This window comes from Chamaea fasciata, unplaced genomic scaffold (assembly GCF_029207755.1).
Source record: "Chamaea fasciata isolate MVZ Bird 193981 ecotype frontalis unplaced genomic scaffold, bChaFas1.0.hap1 SCAF_15, whole genome shotgun sequence".
Taxonomy (NCBI): domain Eukaryota; kingdom Metazoa; phylum Chordata; class Aves; order Passeriformes; family Sylviidae; genus Chamaea; species Chamaea fasciata.
Window position 1 is genome coordinate 6,795,530 of NW_027094100.1, and position 21,129 is coordinate 6,816,658.

The window sequence follows — 21,129 nt, forward strand, 5'->3', positions numbered from 1 at the left end:
CCCGCGCCGTTGTCCCTCCGGGCCGCTCCCCCCTTCTCTCCCCGGCCACCTGCCCCCTCCCCAGGCTCCCTAGTGCATCCCTCGGGGAAGCCGGCGGCGTTCCCGCCGCGCTCCTTGCCCCTTCCCCACCTGCCGAGCCGCTTCCCGGTCAGGATGCGGAGCTGGGAGCGCCCCCCCGGCTGCCCCGCGCCCGGGGTGGGAGCAGCGAGCTGCAAGTTGGGAAGCGCTGCAAAGGCGGGAGGCTGCTGAATTGTCAACCTCGATCGCAATTGGGGGGGGGGGGGGAAATCTCTCTCGCCATACCTATACGTTTTGAGCGCTTTTTGAGTGGGAAGAGAAGGATGGTGTGCCGTTCACGGAGAAAATTCTCAGTGCCTTTTCGGCCCCCACAGTGAAAATTCTTTTGAAGGGCTTGAGCAAGGACCCTCCGACCGTTTGGACGTTTCTAAGAGGAGATTTTGCTTGGGGGGGAAAAAATTATCTGATCTCAGCCTTCTCCCCAGGGGTAAGGATCCCAGCTTTTAGGAATGGTGTTTGACCTTTAAGCATTTATTGGCTACTGGGGTTAAAATAAGCTTGAGATAGGAGTAAAAATAGCTTGCAGAAAGGTTAAATCGAAGGTTAAATTTGTTTTTCTTAGGAAAATTGAGGCTGATGTTCAAAAATGTAGGCTTGGAGCGAAAGATGGAGGGTACACGTTAGGGGGTCTGTAGGCAAGGAGATGCAATTCCTTTAAAGTATTGATGGCTGCTAATAGCGTTTGACACCCAAGTTCTGAAAGTTGGTGGGTGGGTGGTCCTTCAGATCAGGTCTTAGTCTTTACCTTTCTGTGGGTTTTCATCTTTCACGGAGATTGGAGTGTCTGTAGCTCCTGTTGATTTCCTCTTGAGTTTTTGATACTCAAGAGACCTGCAGGATGGGGCAGCCAGCTGTGGGCATGGAGCTGTGCACGGTGTCCCCTCTCATGCCCTCTGTCCCTGCCTGCACCTTCCCCCACGAAGGCAGGGGTGGCCCCGGTGCCCTCAGTAACCTTTCTGATTACCTGTTCTCTGTCTGGGCTTGCCAAAGAAAAAATAGATAATTGGAAGGTAACGAGTCAGAAGAGGCAAGTAAGTTAAAAATGTGAGTAGTAAAGAAAAAAAAAATCCCCTTGTAGATGTGGAGAAAGGCAAAGCACAGGAAGTAAAGGAGGGCTTGTTTTGTTTTAAATTGAAATGAGATTAAATTTTGCCCTGGGGAGTCAAGACAGCAGAGTTGGTATGGAGAATAGAGAGGAGGGATGCCTTGCTCCTCACCCGGGCACCTGAGCTTTTGCTGGAAAGCTGGGGCTGGCAGCAGCCTGTTGAGGAGGCGAGGGACAGACGAGCCCCGGCAGGCAGGGGCAGGCTCCTGCTGCCCAGAAAATGGTTATTCTAGGTACCAGGATCCTGCCCTTTAGCATTTACACTTTGCAGGGCTACCAGGGAGGTTAGGAAAAGCTTCCTCCCAGACGTAGGGGCTGAGGAGCGCGATTTGCTGCGAGTCTTGTTGGCCCCGCTGCTGTGCATCCTTTGGTCCAAAAGTTTGCTCTCCTGTTACTATGAAATTGGGGCTGTGCCAATTTGGGGGATGCTGCTGTTCTCTCAGAGCCTCCTGTAGCCGCACTTGGCTCCAGAATTTGCTCGTGGGAAAAGGCAATGGGACGAGGACAGCCCTCCCACGGTGTTACAGACTGGGGCGTTCCAGCCCTCCACCCTTTTTGTTACACTTTCTAACAACCGGCTGGTGTTCCTAGACAGAGGGAGGAAGACATTTAAGGCGGAGGGGAAGCGCTGAGGGGAAGCGTCGGGAGCAGCCCCGGGGCTCGGTGTCGGCCGGCGGGCGCAGGCACCGGGACGGCTCCGGGACGGGGTCCCCGGCGCGGGGTCGGTGACCGGAGCCGTGTGCGTGCCGCTGGGGGCACTATGTTCTGTTTGTGTTCCTATTTCTGGGCTGGAGGAACAAACAGGGAAGTGGTTTTTCTGCAGTCTCATTGCAGCTCACAAACAGAGCACATCATTCAGCCGGTGTTGCTCACAGCGTCAGAGGTGACGGCGCGGGGACCGAGCGCGGCGCATCCCTCAACCTGCGGGGAGGCTGGGAGGAGGTGATGACCAAATCCTTTTCCTTTTCCTTTTTTTTTTTTTTTTTTAAATTCCTGCAACTTATGCAGGTTTCTGTGCCTGTTCCCTGTGGAAGTGGGGAGCACAGGCATGTATGAATTTCTCTATTTGCTTGCCACAATTCAGAATGTTTCGTTCTTGGAAACAGTGGAAACAGCCTCTGCACAGGGTGCTGGGATGCCTCTAAAAATCTCCAGATTGCACGTGGACTTGATGTGCAGAAGTGTTTGCGGGGAGCTGGGAAACATCAGGGGGGTTCCCAGAGCACAGGGCTGGTGGAGGGGTCTGCAGGGGAAGATTTCTGTACATGCCGAAGGCTGGATGAGGCATTTGGGTTTAGTGTGGATGGGAGCGGGTGCCTGTCCCTGGCAGTGTGCCCAGCTGAGCTCAGGATCTGAGCTCAGGCATCTCTGTGTTCCAGCAGTAGTTGCCTCCACCTCTCCCAGGTTGCATGGGCTGGGCAAAGTTGCATTCCCAAGAGCTCCTCTCCAACCTTCCCTGCTGTGAGGCAGGACCAGCCAGCCTCAGGCCATCATCTCCATTTTAACACCAATGGTGGTGCTAATTTGTCCAAGGATATAGTGATTTACATTTGTTTAGACTGATGAAGGGCCATCATCTTCCTTGGTTTAGCTTTTATCTGCCTTTCTCAGCTTGAACAATGGCAATGCTAAACATGTTGGTTTGCAAGCAGTTCAGTTTTTGGTTTCCAGGCATTAGCCAGGGCTATGCCTGTGGATTTGAGTTGCAGACACTTCAGGGGGATGTTCATTTGTTTATAAAAGAAACCCACATCTGTTTCTGTTTGAATTTTTTAAGCAAGCCTACATAGAAACCTTTCACTTGGTTTTTGGCTCTGTAAAAAACTAGATTTTGGGCCAAGTTTGACCTAACAGTGACCTTTTCAAAGTATTACAAATTTTTTTGGTATTTGTTTATGACTTTATTAATGATGCCATGTGGGGAATGGGTCAGTTAAAGGTGAAATTAACTTATAATGTAAACAAAGATTAATTTGGGAGCAGAGACCATATTTTGTGGAGACTTACTTTGCTCAGTAGTTCACCAGCTGAATTGCTCCTGAGAGCTTTTGGGAGCAGGAGTTCTGGCCCTGGGAGGGATGTGGGCAGTGGGTCCTCCCAGCCCCCACTCCGCGGGTGCCAAAAGGGTGGTGGGAGCTCAGCCACCATCAGACTTTATAACTCTGGGATACAGATGGGGAAATGGCCCAATTACCCTTCTACAGTAAATTCCTCTCTTAAGTGCCATGCGGTTTACTACTGTCTGGCTGCTCAAGATGAGTCCCTCAGAAAAAACAGCACCTTCTTAGCGTGGCCTGGAATGTGACCATTTTCTGGAATGGCCTGGGTTGGGCCAAAACTTCTGCTCCCTTCAGGTGCACTACCTTGTGTGCCATCCCCTGCCCAGCCTTTCAGTGCTGCTCTTCAGAGATGTCCGTACTTCGCTCAAGCCAGAATTTCATTCAGAAATTTAATGCAGTTTGGTTTGGAGGATGCTGTCTTGGATCCTGCCAAACAGTGGCAAAGTGATCTGCTGAAGTACAGACACTATTTTTACCTGCAATGTGAACCACTTCTGTATGTGAATATCAATTCATCTTGTTACACAGTGAGTGTGTTAATTCTGTAGGCAGCTGTAGGGCAGAAGCAGGATGCAGGGACCAAGTTCAGTCAGAGGGATTCGTGCATCTCCTCATACGTATCAGCCAGAACCAGTGGCAGCCTCCTGCTACCTGTGCTGAGCATTGATTGTAAACCTTTTTTTTTTTCCCTGCCTTGGAAGGAGAGTGATGTCAGTGATACTGTCTTGCTGTAAAAGCAGAGATGAGAAACCTGGGAAATCTCACTGGCTATCAGTAGAATTCCTTTGCCTCAGCTCAGGTGTTTATTTTCCTCCTCTTGGCTTTGGTTTATTTAATCTCTGTGATTAGAAACTCTTTAATAAAAGCATTGCTCTGTCTTTGTGCTCCAGATGTCTGTTTGCCACTTCAGACCAGTAGGAACCAGTTTAAAAGGTTGAGGTAGGATTTTCACTAAAAGTAAGCTGCAGTTAGAGCTGTCTTCGATTTCATTTCCCCCAAGCAAAATCTAATGGCTACTTGCAACAAGGCTTTAATAACATCTGTTTCCCCTTGAATCACCCGGGAAAGAGTATTGATATTGCCATATTCTTAGGGAGTGTTTTAAGTCACGTTTTGACAGGGCAATGCCTTACCACAACACTGATAGTTAAAATGTTTCGGATATTTTGTAGTATTTTCCCTTATGATGCGGTGATAGCACGTATATTGTAAAATACAGCTATGACAGGGTTTTTATATGCTAACGTGGAACATTTCCTGATGTTTGGGGGGAAATGTCATGCCTGCTATCCCAGTCTGCGTGCTGCTTGTACCTGCTGCAACCAAACCACACAAACCCAATGTTTCATTATCATTCCCACTTACCATTTGTGGAACCAATAAGTGGGTATGACGTATGAACACATTCAGATTCTTTGAAAACACCACAGAAAGTACTAGGAAGATTTCCATGAGGTTAAGATTAAGATTGTTTTCTGTGGATGCAGTTTGGTTTGCAGCCTGTTGGATAGTTGTCTGGTCCACAAGTAGCCCTTTTCATCCAGAAAAGCCCAAACCCTGTACTGGGGGGCCGTGCTGATCAGCCACCAGCCACATTGGTAAAATTTGGATCCTCAAAAGTAAAAGTGCCTTTCTTCTTTTTCTTCTTTCCCTGGAGCACCTGCTTTGAGTTCCGAGTGCTTGGTTCCCAAGGGGCGAGCTCAGGAGAACCTGCTGGTTTCAAGCGCTCCTGTGGCTTGTTCAAAGTCTCAGAGCAAATCAGCTGAGCTTGAAACGGGTCCCCTCATCAGTGCAGTGGTACCTGCTGCTGTGATTTTAGCTCTGAGAGGATGGAGAAGCCACTTGCTCACCCCTGGGAGCTCTGGTGCTGTCGGTGCTGCCTGGGGGAGCTCCCAGCAGGGCAGGGCACAGTGATGGGAAGTGCTTCAGGCTGGCCTGTGACAGATACTGGCAAAGTCTTAAAAGAAATAGATACTGTGGGAAGATGGGTCAGAGGGTAAAACCCCAGGCTTGTGGTGCACAGGGGTTCTCTTCAGCTCTGGGATGCTTGTACTTCCCCCTGCAGACATACCGAGAGTGTGCAGTTTCCATTCTTCTGTCATTACACTTCTCAATTTTGCAGCTCTGACAGGTGGTTCACAGGATGTCTTTCCTCCCATCCAACAGCACCACAGTCCCTGGTAGGGCATCCTCTGGTCCTTGTTGGAGCTTCCTCCCTTGGCAGTGCTCTTGCAGAGGGGGAGACATTTGGATGCAAATCCTGCATAGACAAATTTCCATGCAAAGCTGAGTGATCCAAATGCACTCACTGTTAACTACTGGGAATGGGAAAAGCTGGTGGAAAGACAATTAAAGTTTTTTTTAAAAATTGTGAGAATTGTTTTCTTTTGTGTTTATTTTAGCCTCTGGGTAGTTGTCTGTCCTGAGGGTAAGGACTGACTGCTGCTGGGGCAAAAGGATGTGCAGATATTCAGATAGCAGTGCTTTGGTGCTGAGATGGGTTTTCTGGACATGAAGTGTAATGTTCAATTTCTTTTGTTACAGATGGAAGAAAAACGACGCAAGTACTCCATCAGCAGTGATAACTCAGACACCACTGACAGTAAGACCTTTAATTCAAAGCTTTGAACAAGATTCACCTCCAGCAGTCAAAATGCTTGAATAATTACTTTACAAAGAGTGGAGGAGACTGCATTTACTGAGAAGTCTCTGCACAATGAATAGTGTGCAGGGCTGGGTTTGTCAGAAGTGCAGCAACAAGCTGATATCAATTTATTTAAACACTTGGCTGTGGCTCCTCTTAACTGATGAGAGTGTCTCCCTCGTGTGAGGAGTCTGGGCGAGGAGAGCTGCTGATTGCAGATCTGCTAACGAAGCAGCAAACACCATTTGTAGATGAGTTGTCCTTTCCTGTGAGCTGCAGCTTGAGACTAGTTTGCTCTTGATTTGGGTTGTTCCAGGGGAAAGGGAAGTTTTTACTGGAGTCAGAGTAAAACTCGAGCCGCATTGTTCCCTTCTTGCAAACTGAAGAGTGATGTGGGAAAAGGGAAAAGGCTCAAGCCAGCAAAACTTGCAAGCCCACGCTTGCTTTTCAGCATCTACCTCACTTCATCCTCACTATGGAAGGCACAGAAGCATGTGTTCAACAACAAACGTGCAAATGTGCTGAATTTTGTCTATAAATAGAGCACTTTCCTCTCCCACTTAGCCCAGGGTTTCACCTGCTGCAGACACACCGCAGTGCCTCGGTGTTCAGTACCCTCAAGGCACCAGCCTAATCCCTTGTCTGGACTCTGGAGTTTCCTACTAGTTGCTCTTGGTTTCTTACAAATGTCACAGTAATTTCATCTGGGCCGTGCTGGGAATTTGCTCTCCACACTTTACAGGATCTGGCTGCTGGATATCCGAGAACGAAAGGGAGTTTAGTAAAGACACTAAACTTCTGGGCTTTTTCCTAACAGGATGATGGAGAGATTACAGGGGGTTATGGAAAGGCTGATCTTGCTGGGTTTGGCTGCTGTTCCCACAGCTTTAGCCAAAAAAATTGTCAGTGTGAGTGGAGTTAGCACCACAACTGCTGACGGGAACCTGCTGTTGGGCTGCCAGCGGGGACCCCCATCCTGCTGGAGCTCTGGGGGCCTGGGGCTGAGCTGTGCCTGCAGAAAGTGTCTCAGGCTCTGTCAACACCGCTCGCTTCTCATAAAATGAAACATCTCTATCTCAGAAAGGGGTTTGTTTTGGAAGCCATGCTCCAAACTTCCCGTCTCCTAATCCCCAGATGCTCAAAGGCTTATGGAGCCGAGCTGTGCTCGCTGGCTTCGCTGCCTTTTGGGGGTAAGGCATCTTTAATCATGGTATTAAACAACATGGCCTTATCTCTGTGGGGCTTGGATATTTATGCTGCAGGTGATATCTAAGCTGTTGACAAATGCTCTCCTGCAGGATAGTTGTAAACAGAGTGGTGACCTTCTTTCTCGTGCCTCTGCCAGGAAAGGGTAGTTGTGGTGTGTTATCCAAGCCTGTATAGCTGTAGCATCATACTGTAGCTTGAGAAGAGGTGGCAAGGTGGGAATTAGTGGCGGATCTCTCCATGAAAGTTGTGGAGCTGCTGCTGCTGCACTCCTTGGAGAAGCTTGCTGAGTAAAGCAGCACGTCCATGGGCTGCAGCATAGGGATGTCTGCTCTGGCTTTGTCTACACAGTCCTGATAGGCTCTGAAATGTTATAAAGAATTTCACTTATATGTGACCCTCTTTAATAACATCTGGCCTGACACTTCAAAAAACAAGCTGTCTTTTGGGAGCAGGTGATGCCCCCACATTTGATCTTCATTTTGTGAAGTATAAGAAAGTGCACTGCAAGTAAAGAATGCAGGTTGAGCTGGTGCCTCTTCTCCTGCCAGGAAAAACAGGCATGTGAAATTTACCTGGGCCTGGGCTGGTGGAAGAACAGATCTTTTCCACTGCAGTGGTACCACAGCTGATCCCTGAGTCAGCTCAGCTCCTGGCCAGAGCCCTTCCTGAGGTCCACATGTACATGGCTCCATCGAGTTTAGATGTTGCTTATGTGCACAGTGTTGTTTCCTCCTGTTCAGCCCTCCAAGGATAAAATCGGTGTTAAATACTGATAGTTATTTTGTTGCAACATCACAGCAACATTTTTATATACTGGAATATGGAGGGGTCCTCCTATACAGAAAACTGAACTGCCTTCATTATTATACAGAAATGCCAATAATCAGTTTGTTATTTATTATTAACAAATACAGTCTTTCATTTAAGTGATAATGACACAAATGGGTTGGAAGTCAAGATCAGTAATGTAGTGGTTCGAGCACATTTCAGGCTTTATCTACCCTTCCCTTTTGGGGGTGGCAGCAGTGGTGATGATACTGCACAAAAATGTCATGTCAAAGTATTATTTCACATTAGTGCTGACCCAAAGTGTTGGTTGAGGCTGGAGCAGTGGGGCTGGTGACAAAGGTAAGGAAAAGCTTTCACTTTTTCCCAGGTAACCTGTCTCTGTTGCCTTGTTGCAGGTCACACCACATCCACATCCAGATGCTCCAAAATTCCGAATACCAAATCCCCGTGGTCACGGCAGAAGGAGAAGAAGCCCTCTGAGGTACGTGGGCTTTTAGGCTTTTCCCAAAGGAGAGTTTTTCCCATGGGAATGCCCAGATGTGGCAACCAGCGTGCCCTTGGCTGTCTGTGGGCAGTGGGTCCAGGACAGGGCATCCCTCAGCAGCCAGAGGCTCTGGTGCAGAGCCACAGCTCCCAACAGCCGTGTCAGCCCCAGCTCTCCTGGGGAGGGAGCTGATGGATACACCCGGAGCATCTCTGGGGGAGGGTGGGGGTCCTTGTGCCCACTCCATCCCTATTGAGGCAAGTAAAGCAGAGTTAAGTTGGAAGTTAAGTTTGGTGGGACTGGGAGATCCTGCAGTACTGGGGTGTCTCCCTGCCAAGATTCCCGGGGTTGGGTGCCCTCCTGGGTGCCCTTTTATTAATGGCACAGCACTGATGGCAGGGGAGGGTGATATGGAGACTCCTCCCCATGAACAAGTGAGAGGCGTGGAGAGCTGTGAAATGAGAGACAGCACAGCTGAGTTGCAGATTGTGTTGTGTTGGTTTCCCCCTGTCACGGGGTTCAAGGACATTAAGCTGAGGCCATCAGTGTCTGACCTTGCTGCAGGGTTTCCCCTTGCTGCTATGAGCAGTGCTGCCCATTCTGGGGACGCTGCCCAGGTTCACCTGCAGGGTCTGGGCCTTGGGTGGGAGGAGCTGTTTGTCCCCAGGGCTGTGCTGGAAGGGGTGGTGCTGTGTCCTGTTTTCCTTGTGTGCCTCAGATACATTTCCACTAGCCATGGAAACTATACCAGGCATGAGCTGCTGTTGTAGCAACCTCAGTGTTTGGCAGTGGTCATCTTCATTTCAGCAGCAGCGTGAGCAAAGCCAGAGGGACATTGTTCTCACATTCCCTTCCCTCTGGACTGGGGTCTGGAGTCAAACAGTGCTAATTTTAGAAGCAGATGAAGCTGGCATGGCTCATGTGAACTCCCCAAGCCCTCCCGGTTTCACCTCTCCTGACACTGTGGCCTGGTGAGCGCAAACCCCTGTAACATCCTCCTTTTGCATCAAGCTGAGTAGAGATTTTGAGGTTTTCCTGTGGTCACTGCCTGAATTACAGCTGCACTTGGTTCTTACTGCTCTGACAGGTTTACATTGATATATCTGCGCTGGCAAAGGACGCAGACTGAAAAAGTCAAAGTTGCTTGTGCCTTGGGTAAAGAGAGGGACTGGAAAGCTGTTCCTGCCAGCTGAGTGAGTTGGAAATACTCCAGAGAGCAAGAACCAGGGGTGCAGATGTCACTCACTGCTGACAAGGCTGTTGGTAAATTGAATATTAGCACTGGTAATGTTGGGTTTTGGTTATAGATGTGTCTCTCAGAGTGGGTGCAGGGGAGATTTCTGTGAGCTGAATCCTCCTTTGGAAAATGAGGCATTTTAGGCATCTCCTCCTCCTGTGGCATCCCTGTGCCTGTTGTGTCCATGCAGGCCTTGGGTGAGCCCTTTGGGTGCTGTCAGGAGTCCCTGCCACAGACATGCCTCATGTTAGATGTGAGAGGATGTGACTTGTGTCACTACAGTGTCATAGGTGCCACCCTGTTGCTGCCCAGTAAAATCCTTCTCCAAGAGCTGGGACATCTTTCTGCGTCACTGGTGCAGACACGTTTTTCTCTTTAATATGAATTACTGCAATCAGCCATCTAGGATTTTACCTGACTTGTTACAGAATTTAAGCCCAAGATTCCAAGTGAAAATCCTTCTGGACTTAATGGTAAGACCTGGATCCAAGTTGCAGCTCTACAACAGCTGGAGTGAAAACTAGATCTTAGTCCATGGCAACTGGGCAGACATCAGATGCCTGCAGAGGGCTCATCCCTCTGCTTACTGCTCCGTTATCCCCTGAGGAGGGTTCTCAGTGAAGTGTAGCTGTGGAACAAATAAAGTGGAGTAAAAGCTGAACAGTGCCCAGCTTAGCAACAGTTGGGACTGAAAGTGAACCTCTGTGGCTTATCTGAATTGAAACTCCAGGGGAATTTGGGGAGGCGATGTGTGATTACGCAAGCTGGAGTTTGGCCAGGATGCTCAAGCTGACAAACCATCTTTTACAAAAGCATGGTGGGCACAGAAGCAGATGGAGCAGTCCAGATCTCAGCTGTGCTCCCCTCACTGTGCATTGCCCCTGCACTTGCTGGTGTCTAGGCCTGCTGGAATTCAGCACAGCTGGAACTCAGGGGTCAGGAGATTGTCAGAGGTTGGGTATAGTATCACCCCAAGACCTGCAGCAGTGCAGGGAGATGGTTTGGAGGTCACTCCAGTATGAATTTCCTCTCCAACAGCGTCTTCTAAACTTTTCAATGAGTGACCCAAGTTCTGCTCTTCCTGTGAGCACCCATGAACACGTCTGGTCCATGTGTGGGATCCTCTGCTTGTCATCTGTGAAGCACTGCGGGGTTTGGCACATCCTCCCACGAGCACCGGGGATTCCAGGCATAGACTGGGACAGGCATCATGTCCTGTTGGAGCAAGAACTGAGAAATGTAAAACACAAGCTACACCACTATCAAACTACTTCACATGAAATAGTGAATCACCTTTTCTTTCATCCTTCCTGTTGAGGATGGAAACCACAGGAGAATAATAGGGAGGGCAGGATGGATGTATTAGCAGATATTGAACCCCCAGCCGTTTTGGGGCTGGACACACCTTTTCAAACAATAACTCAAACTCCAGGTTTACACATGGCTTGTAGCTTTATCAAGAGCTGCAGTGGATGCAGGCATGTCCTGAGGGATGGCCGTGCTGGAGGATGGGCTGGGGAGACACAGGGTTTGTGTGTGTGTGGACCCACCGACCTGGCCTGCCCATCTCCAAGTCATGTCCCCATTTCTCTGGGAGCTGCTGTCCCAGAGAAACATGCATTCCTCCTGACAACCCGGGCAGGAGATAAAAAAATGGAAAGCATTAGTGTTACATAGTTATTAGTCAGGTCAGGGGGTGATGTTTATTATGAAAGACTCTGTGAGAAGGGATTAACTATACACGTTAAAAACCATCCAGTACAAGGCATCTGGAAAAACAAGCTTCTTAACATGGAAAAGTACTGAGCTGTTTGTAAACATCCGTGAAGGGGCCATTGCCAGGGAGGGTGATTATATTTATCTGTGCCTGTCACAGGGCTCTGCCTGGGCTCTCTCCTGACTGTCCCAGGCACCAGGCCTCTGTCTTGGCTCTCTCCCTCGCAGAGGTGACAGTTGTCCTCCCCTGCCCCTTGCCTGGGCAGCGGAGCCTTTGGGGCTGAAACCTGATGCTGGTGGTGCCCTGGGCATGGCTCTGCTGCACTGCTTTGCCTGAAGGCAGAGGATGAACGTGGGCAGCTGCCAACAGCTTCTTGCATCTGCAGTGATAGCGGTACCAATCTGGTGATTTTAATTAATCTCATTAGTGCTCGTTTGTCTCTTAACTTGTCTGCAAATGGAGCATGGTGGCTGGTACCCATCTCCCTGGGTCCCTGCAAGGAGCTGCTGGTCGTGCTCCCCACCCTGGCAGCTAGAAGGAGGGAATGCTCGCTCAGGTTATGCGTTGTGGATCTGAATCTGCAGCAGGGAATACGACATGCCTGAAGGATGGATTTCTGCTCCTGTTAGTGGCACATTGGTGCAACCCTGCCCCCGGCTGTAGAGCTGCTGGGGATGTGAGCGCGAGCCTCGCTGGTTTGACTGCAGTCATCAAGCCTCTCTCCTGTTCCTGACAGGGAACAGTTGTCAGTGTCTAAGGAGAGAATCTAAGAACAAGGCAAGGGTGTAATAATGATAGTCTCTGGTTCTATCTGCCAGCTCCCAGCCATCAGCGGCCCGGGGACTCCCTCGGATGCTGCCTCTGAGTCACTGCCTTAGCTGCTGTGTTAGTCATTACCTCCAGAGCTATTTGAGATCCACAGTGCTCACCTGCACTGCTGGAGTATATTTTGGAGGGACAAAAGCCTGCTTTTTTTGTGCAGAACACCTGCCTGCCAGCCCTCCAGCTGTCCTTTCTCAGCTGAAGAGCTCTGCACAGTCTGGGCTGTGCTGTGCAAGTGCTGCTCATCCCACCGGACATCCTCGCTGCCCTTCTCCCTCACTCCAGACCTTTGGGAGGCGAGGGGACTGCAGCTGCAGACAGGGCTCAGGATGAAGGGGAAACCACAAATTTATACAATTTACATTATTTTCTGCTTGCCTTGTTTAGATATTACTTCCGTGTTTTGAAAGGCACCTTTTTATATCTCTTTACACGGATTTAAGTCTTTTCCCTTCTTAAAAGTAATTCTTACTGCATTGGATCCTGTGTTTTTCCTCCTCCATTAGGTATATAATGACCCAGTGCAATGTGAATATAGTTCCTGTGCTCTTCCATGCTTGGAGAAGAGCTTTAATGGATGTGACCAAGCAGGACTGGGCATGCTTTTGTGGGGCTGGATGGGGAGAAAATCCCTCTCTGTTGAAAGGTTTGACTGCAGTTTGGCTTTGACTGCAGTTTGGCTTTGTCAGTTTTCCCTTGCCAGCATGGGGATAACAGATTAAAACCATTGTCTTCTGAATGCTGAGAAGGGCCAGACAAAAATGCTTCTTGTTCCTATTTTGAGTTCTGTTGTTCATTGAATCTTTAACATCCAGCATTTCAAGAGGAAACAAGACTAGATGAAGAGATAGGAGGCTGGCTCCCAAATGGACATGGGAGTTCAGAATTTCTTCCCCCACAGGCAGATAATTCCTGGTTGCACACACGCTCCTTGCATTGCCACGTTTCAAAACCTTGCTACCAAGTATCAATGCTCCTCTCATTTTGGAAAGGGCTGGAAAAATGTGGTAGAACAGCAGGAATGTAGGACCGGGAGGTCCAGAGGGGAGAGGGGTGGGATAGCCAGGGCTGCACCAACAGAGGTGCCATCTCAAGCTGATATCAAGACAGTTTGTACAACCAAAACCTATTCTCAGGGCTCCCATTGTTCCCGTTGTTTTCTCTTTCTCTAAAAATCCTTGTGACTCGTGAGCTATAACAAACAATTTTATGCTTGAGAGAGTGAAGGGCTAACAGAACCGGCTGGAAATGAGGAAGGAGTCCTGCAAAAGAGGCAGCTGGAGACTTCCCTGGTCCCAGTGTGGATGGAGGAAGGTGGTTATGGCTGGGGGTATGCAGGAGTCAGCTGCCAGGACGGCAGTCAGGGAGGGAAAAAAAGTGTTGAGCCAAAACCTGAAGAAAAGCTGTTATCTCAATGTTAGGAAGCAGTCCCACACCCTGCCTGCAGTGACCTGCTGCTCCCCCTGCTTGGGAGCAACGCTCAGAGCACCCACTGCCCTGCGTGCTTTGGAGGGACATCACTGTGAGATTCTGTGTGGTGCTGAGTGTGAGGGTCATCCCTGTGAGATACTACATGGCTGCTGTGGGTGTGAGGGCAGCAGGGAGGATTCCAGGTCTGTAGGGCGATGGAGAGAGTGAATTCAAAGGTGAGATCTCGGATGCAGGCTGTGGCCATCCCTTCTCACCTCTCCTGCCTGCCCTCGCCCTAGTGAGCGCTGTGTTTTCTGCACGCACTTCATTTTCGGCTTCTGTTCTCTTACATTGTGTACCAGTGCTTCACAGTGTGGAGTGCTTTGGAAAGAGTTCTTCTTGCTAAAACTTTTTAGGGACAGAGATGTTAATGTGTATTAAAAAAATGGCATCCCATCCTGGGGCTTGAAGGAGGAGGGACTGAGCTTATTCCTCTGCCCCAAGCGCAAGGTCTGAAAGCTCCAAAGTCAGCAGGGTGCAGATGCAGGGGAGGACGTGTAACAGAATTCCCACCAGCTCAGGAAGCCTGGTGTGCAGGGAGCCGGCCTGCTGGAGCCCATCTGTTGTTGGGCTGAGCCTCCTGGTCCCTGTGGGGCTGTTTTCTCCTGGGCTGGTTTGCAGTAGGCGCCTGGAGCCGAGCACCCTTTGCCGGGGATGCCGGGGCCGTGCCGCCTCGCCGGGCGCGATGGGCTGCGCCGGATCCGGCACAGCAGTCCCGGGGCTGGCTGCTGCTTTCAAAGCTAATTAAACCCAGTGCTAGACAAGTGTTGCTTTTCATTTCAATTTAAAGCCCAAAACAGATCCGGCTCTTTGGCTCTCACCCAGGAGCTGGTTTCTTACAAGTGGGGAGTCGTTACCTCGGGATCCGTGTTCGGCGTTTTCGGGTGGGTTATTTGGGGCAAAGGGGTTGTTTGGCAGGCTCAGACCTACAGTACAGTCACTGGAAAAGCCAAGTCCTTGACAGAGCACATGGAGTGGGAACTGAATGGCAGGGAGATTGCCGGCCACTTCATTAAGAGGGGTTTGTGAGTGAATCACAGAGCCTAGAAATTGATGTGAGAATTGCATGGAAAAGTGGTGGAGAGGCTCTCGGAGGGGCTGGATGGTGATGGGAGGCAGAGAAGGAGGAGAGTGCTGGAAATCAGCACAGCCTGGGAGTCTTTAGCTAAGGGAGGGATGGGGAGCAGCATTTCTGATGCCTCATGGCACGTCCATCATCCTTCCTGTTGTGGTGAGGCACTGTGTGCCTTGGCATCTCCCAGGGGTACATGTTTCTCTCTGAGGTTGTCCAAGTGTTGGACAAATTGATGCTGGTTCATGGAGAGCTCCCAGAGATGCCTCAGAGCTGGCACAGGGCACAGGGAGGGGCTGCAGGGCTGTGTCCAGTGGGAGAAGCAGCAGATCCTCACCAAGGTGGAGTAGCTGATGTTCAAAGTGCCAGTGGCTCAAGGAAGAGCCAGATCCAACACCTGCCTTGCAGGTTTCTGCCGTACCCACGGGAGCATCGTTACAGTGCCAGGCTGGATCCAAGTGACACATTGGGATGTGAACATCAGGGGACGTTACATTTAATTTGCTCAGGATTTGGGGAGGGGGGGAGGTTTAATTTTTGAGAGGTAAAAGCAATACAGCTTTTGCTTCAAAATAGCAAATTACAGAAATTACAAGAATACTGATGTATTGTTAGGGAGCACCATGGTTATGGTGTCCCAGTGACTTCTCATGTTGCTGGACTGCCAGGACTGGCTCTACTGGTGAGTCAGTAGACTGGTGGGCTGCAAGGATGGAGAAGTAGTAGGAGCGGGTCGTCCAGGCTTGCCTGGCCTGTGAGATACAAGGGAGGTGAAGGTTTTCTTCTTGTTCCTTTCTTTGCCTGGAGTCTGAGGCTGCACAACCACACCGACCTGGTGTGGGACCCCATGTCCATTTCTTTTGGAAATATGAAGGAAAAAATACCTTGGGATTTTGAAATTTCATGGTCTTTTTCCCCATCTTTAAAGCTGACAGTAACAAAGGGAGAGGCTGGCCCTGGGCACTGGTGTGATGCATCTCTGAGCATCACTAAACCTCCATGAGGTTCCTGAGCAAGCAGAGGTAATAAAAGAACGTCTTGGTTTGGCCTTTCTCATCAATGGCAGATCAATAGACAATAACTCAGATCCCATTCAGGGCTGAAGGGGAAGGACAGCCCCTGGCCAAGGCTGTGGTGGTGGTGGGGGGAGCGGGTGCAGGGCAGCAGACAATCTGTCAGCTCCCGCGGCCGGGGAGAAACAGTAAACAGTGCTATTGAGGGAAAATTGCTTGTTTTCTGGTACCCAACTTTCTCTTCATCGCCAGGTCTTCGGTTCATCAGTGCCCAATTTAGCCTTTATTTGGTTTTCATAAATAATTCAGAAGAGTTTTAGTAGAATAATTGAGTCTTTTCCCAACCCTAATCCCAGACAATTCAAAACAAAAAGACATTTAGATTACAATTTGAGCGTATTAGCTGTTGGGAGATTTCCAGACAACTGATCTGCTTTCCTTTACAATTTCTGTGCTGTTCTATCATTTCTAAAGTGTTCTGCTTTGATAGTTAATAATTTGAGCATATCCAGTTCTTCATGAAAAGACAGAGGCGTCCCTGTGATAAAGCGCGGGCGCGCGTGCTGCCGTCGGATGGGTGAGCTTATCTGTTTTCCAAGAAGGACTAAATAAATGAAGTGGTGAGATTGCAAATCCAGCCTGCCATGCACCTTATCTTCAGGGAAATAGATACAATCGCGCTTATTTGGCTTAAAATTAAAACTAAGCTTCTGTGCTGATGCCAGCTGAAAAGCCAGAAGGGATGAATTTGGGGAAGACTTAATGCAGGAAAACACGAGCCTGGGATCTGCACCGTGCAGAAGGGAGAAATTACACCGAGGGCTGGTCCCGTTGCTGTGCAGGCTCCTCCGTCTCCCTCGTCATCAGTAGGAGGAGGGAGATGGGCCAGGATTTTGACCCTGTTCCCTGGGTGCCCAGCCCTTGTGTTACCCTGGAGGGACAGGGCTTGTCACCTCACTGCTGTCACCTGGTGCTGACCTAGCAAAAGAAAATGGGGATCCTTGCTCTGGGAAGGCCACAGCTGCTGTGGGTGCCTAGGGAGGCCCCAGGGAAGGGTAAGGATATGGCTGGAGCCTCCCAATGGTTCGTTGTCCTGGAAAGGGCAGTCCCAGGTTCTCCACTGCTCTGGAGCTGGCTGCCAGGTCTGTGCACTGAGGTGGAAGCAGGAGCATGCTGCCATCCTGCCCTGCACTGCCAGCGCTGCCCTGAGCAGCTTCCCAGCGGAATTGGGTGTATTCGCCTGCACGAAAGAGGGATGCAATGCTCCTGCACCCCCCAGCATCAAAGGAGGTGTGCTCAGGAGGCAACTGAGCTGGCATTGAGGGATGAGGATACTCACATATCAGCAGGATCCAGCCCAGGTCGTTCAGAAAAGCTTTTGGGTGCCCTGCACCTTTGGAAACCATTCCTGCCTGGCTTTGCCCACAAATCCCAAGGGCGTGTGTCTTTGAACAGTATGTTCTGTGGCAGTATTGTGCTGTTGGCAGGCAAAGGTTAGGTTGAATATTAGGAAAAAGTTTTTCAATGAAAGGCTGCCAAGGGCAGTGGTGGAATCACTATTCCTGGAGGGAATTAAAAAGACGTGTGGATGTGGCTCTTGGGCACGTGGTTTAGTGCTGAGCTTGGCAGAGCTGGGTTGATGATTGGACTTGATGATCTTGTAGGGCTTTTCCAACTTTAATGATTCTGCGGTTCAGTGATTGTGTGGTGGTGGTGGCCAGAGCAGGGAGTGACACTGACCCCCATGGTGGCCTCAGCTCTGTGTGGTTCAGGCACAGGGGAGCATCTCATCCAGCCAGGCCAAGAGCTCTGAGGAGTGAGGGTTTACTCAGGTTCATGTTGTCCTCATTGGATGGAGCTGGGTTCTGGAACTGGGTTAAGGAGATGATGTTGACCTGTCAGTGCAGGGCTGTCAAGAACAGGTTGTATTTCTACCCTTTATTTTAGAAAACACTACAGTGGGATTTCTGTGCTTGTTTGGATACACAGACCCACACTGCTGGAGGGACTATGATATCTTACATATCCCTTCTCACGTTTAATTAATGCCTGTCTTAATATTTTTTTTTAATTTCCCACGCTGGCAGTGTGTTAAAAGGTTACTGTGGTGTCTGTAACCATGTCTTTGTAGCACACAGAGATTTAAAGGACCCTGATCTTTCCCAAACTGAGCTGACTGTAATATATAGGCTGTTAATTACATTTGTTGAAGGGTGTGCCAAGACTCTGTCTGACCAGTTCAAATCAGGTTTTTATAGACATAGTCAAAAATGTCTCCAAACAGCTGCATCAGGAGGAAAGTACCAGTAAAATTCAGAGGTCCCAACATAGCAAAGGTTGTTTATATATTGTATTTAACTCTAATTGGGTTAGCAGCTGAGACTCTGAGGATTAAACAAACTGACCTAAATACTGGTCTCAGTGGTCTTAGTTAATGTCTAGTTTCCTGCATTTCAGTCGCTTTGGGTTCCCAAATACTCTCCAAAGTGTGTTATCTTTGTATCAAAAAATGTAAAACTATATTGTATTATTTCTTGTGATTCTGACAAAGCAATTCTCATTTGGAGAACCGGCTGTGAAGAGATTAAACAATATCCAAAGAAAACACCTGATCCATCCCAGCCTTGTGGAAGGAATGCAGAAGTAGCAGGGATGGAGCGAGATGTTGTCCAGGCAGGATTGCTGGCACTGGCAGTTATTATTCCAGCTAATAGCAGATGGTAAAGAGGAGAAATCATCCATTTTCATTTACGATTTATTTTTATGCTGCAAGAAGCAGGATTGCTCGAATCATTGCTGTCAGGCAGCCCTCTGGAAGGAAAACCTCACTTACCGTGAGGGATATTTTTAGAATGAGTTTTTCATCCTTGTATACTGGGAGAAGATGCTGCAGGGCCAGAAGTGAGATGGAGAATGAGCCCATTCACTGACTGAAGGACTGGAGGATTTTCCTGCAGGAGGGGACCAGTGTTGTTCCCACAAGGGATTTATTGAGTCAGGAAAAAACCTGTGTTTGTGGATGTGTAAGCAGCACCTGGATCATATTTTAGCTGGATAATTTCTGTCTACAGTTTTTTTCTGTCCCTGTTCAGGACAATGAGGTAATGTGATGGAGACGTGAAGGTGCTTGGGGCAGTGAGGTGACCTGAGGGGGACACAAAGGTGCTCCAGATGGTGAGGTGACATGAGGAGGATATGAAGGTGCTTGGGACAAAGTGACTCTGTGTTTCCCACATCTTCATTCATGTCAAGAACATGATTTTCTTATGGCCTGTGGCCTAATCCATCCCAGCCTTGGAGAAGCCCAGTTGCTGTACATCCCTTGGCATTTTGAGTAGATTTGTGTGGCTGGGCTGAAACCATCAATCCCCTGGGATAAAGCAGCCTGTTTCTTCAGTTTCAAGCTAATTTTTGGTCTGCATCTTGTCCCCTGTGGCTGGATTTCCTGACTGCCTAGTATGGGGGACCTTGAAGGGGTTGCAGCTGCAGGGCTTGGGCTCTTGGCACTGCGTGGCTGGAGGGGAGTCCCTGCCCTGTTGCCATGATCTCTTGCCCTAAACTTACCCTGCAGGGGCTTGACATCCTGAAGCCACTCCACTGGTGATGCAGACACCCCCTGTGCAGTCCCCTGGGGGCAGTTTCCCAAGGACACCCTCCCTGGGCACGTGTGCCCCCATCCTCTGCTAGACCTGTGCCCTCAGGCTGGGTTCTTTCCTGGTGCAGGTTTTCCGGACGGATCTGATAACAGCAATGAAGATCCCTGACTCCTTCCAGCTGAGTCCTGACGAGTACTACGTCCTGGCTGACCCTTGGAGGCAGGAGTGGGAGAAGGGTGTCCAGGTGCCAGCAAGTGCCGAGGCCATCCCTGAACCTGTGGTCAGGTAAGTGAGCAGGGTCTCCTCCATCTGCTTCTGTCCACGGGGCCCCCTCTGCCTGGTCCTGTCTGTGGAGTTCCCTCTGCCTTGGTGGGGTGCACACCATCTCAGAGAGCCCATAAAGGTGATGCTCAGGATCCTGGGCTTGCGCAGGGATGCACGGGGACCTCCCACCACATCCTGAAAAGTCCCTCTCATGCACGTGACTTTTTTTTTTGGGCAGTGGCCAGCTGGGACAGCTCCTTGTTTGCTCTTGGTCAGGAAATTTTTGAAAAGATCTGATAAAATCAAAGGGACAATAAAAAAATAACAACAGAAAACCGCCCAGAATGCCAGCCTCTGCCTGGCTGCTTGATGCTTCTCTGTCTGTGAGCACGTGGTTGTACTGCTGGTATTTTACGGTAGGAGAGCAGGAGTTGGCCCTTCAATTAAAAACTTCCCTCTTTACCATGTTTGTGCAGATTGGAGACGTGCTGGGCATGCTGAGATTCAGGGCTTGGGAAAAGGAGCCCAGCAAATACAGAAGCATCTCCCAGACCCTGCAGAGGCGACGTCTGTCAACAGAGATCAGGGGCTCATTAGCTATTTTAGAATAGGGAACTGAGTTTTAAAATAGACACTTAAACAGCTGCTCAGGCGAGAAGGAAACATGGGGGAGCTGCTACTCCCTTGACGTGTGCAGGGGATTATCCCAGGGCACTGGCCAAAGCTGTGGGGGAAAGGTTGGTGCTGCTGCTAGTGGGGGGGATGGAAAAGGCTGAGAAGAGACCCCAGAACTTGCAGGGTTGGATCTGAAAACTTGCAGGATCAGACCCAAAACTCCCCACAGGGTTTACAGGAGCTTTGCATCTCTGGTGTGTTCCCTTTGTGACGTGTGACACCGTGCGTGCATCCTGCAGAAACACCCTTGAAGCATCATGCCAGGGTGATGCTGGCGCTGCTCGTGGGAGCAGGGTGGCTGCAAGGGGATGTGTTTCACCAAGGGATTTGGGCATGGAGCAGAGGCTGGTGGAGGCTCCGCTTGTCCCACAGCAACAGCAGCTGCTGCTGCTGCAGCTGCCGACCCCGCTTCTGAAATAAACTTTTGTGTACACTCCCCTTCCTCCCCCGGGGAAAACAGAGAAAGAAATGAAACTTTAATGAGTCTGAATACATCAAAAGGGAAGTTGTAAAGGGGGCTGTTGAGTTGATTTAATCCTTGGGAAAAAAAAAAATGCAACCAAAAAAAAAGAGAAGGGGAAAAAAAAAAGCCTGTGTGTGAAATATCTTTTTTTAGTTGTCTTTGATAGCTAACCACAGTCTGGCCTCACCAGTGCTTTGCTTCCCAGCTGAGGGCTCGTGCTGGGGCTATTTCCAGCCCAAAAGTGATGGCTTGGCACTGTCTGGGTTGGCAGTGCCCATGTAGAGCCAGGAGTGCTGCTTCCCAGCAGTGGGATTTGGCATCCCAGACCTCACAGCCAGGGGCTTCTGGGGTGCAGGACAGGCTGGAAATGTGCCTCTCTGCTTGTTTCCTAGCTCTTGGATTTGGGGGTCCTGGAGCAGCTCTGCTGCATG

General features: G+C 49.7%; 1 protein-coding gene across 1 annotated transcript in view; it reads left to right on the forward strand.

The window, feature by feature from the left end:
- Positions 1–298: 298 nt before the first annotated feature.
- Positions 299–21,129, forward strand: part of JADE2 (jade family PHD finger 2) — a 71,300-nt gene continuing 50,469 nt past the window's right edge. The window contains 5 exon segments of the mRNA XM_066197339.1: positions 299–2,021; positions 2,024–2,125; positions 5,788–5,845; positions 8,281–8,366; positions 19,424–19,581. Coding sequence (XP_066053436.1) covers positions 1,944–2,021; positions 2,024–2,125; positions 5,788–5,845; positions 8,281–8,366; positions 19,424–19,581 — 482 coding nt within the window. The 5' untranslated portion in view covers positions 299–1,943.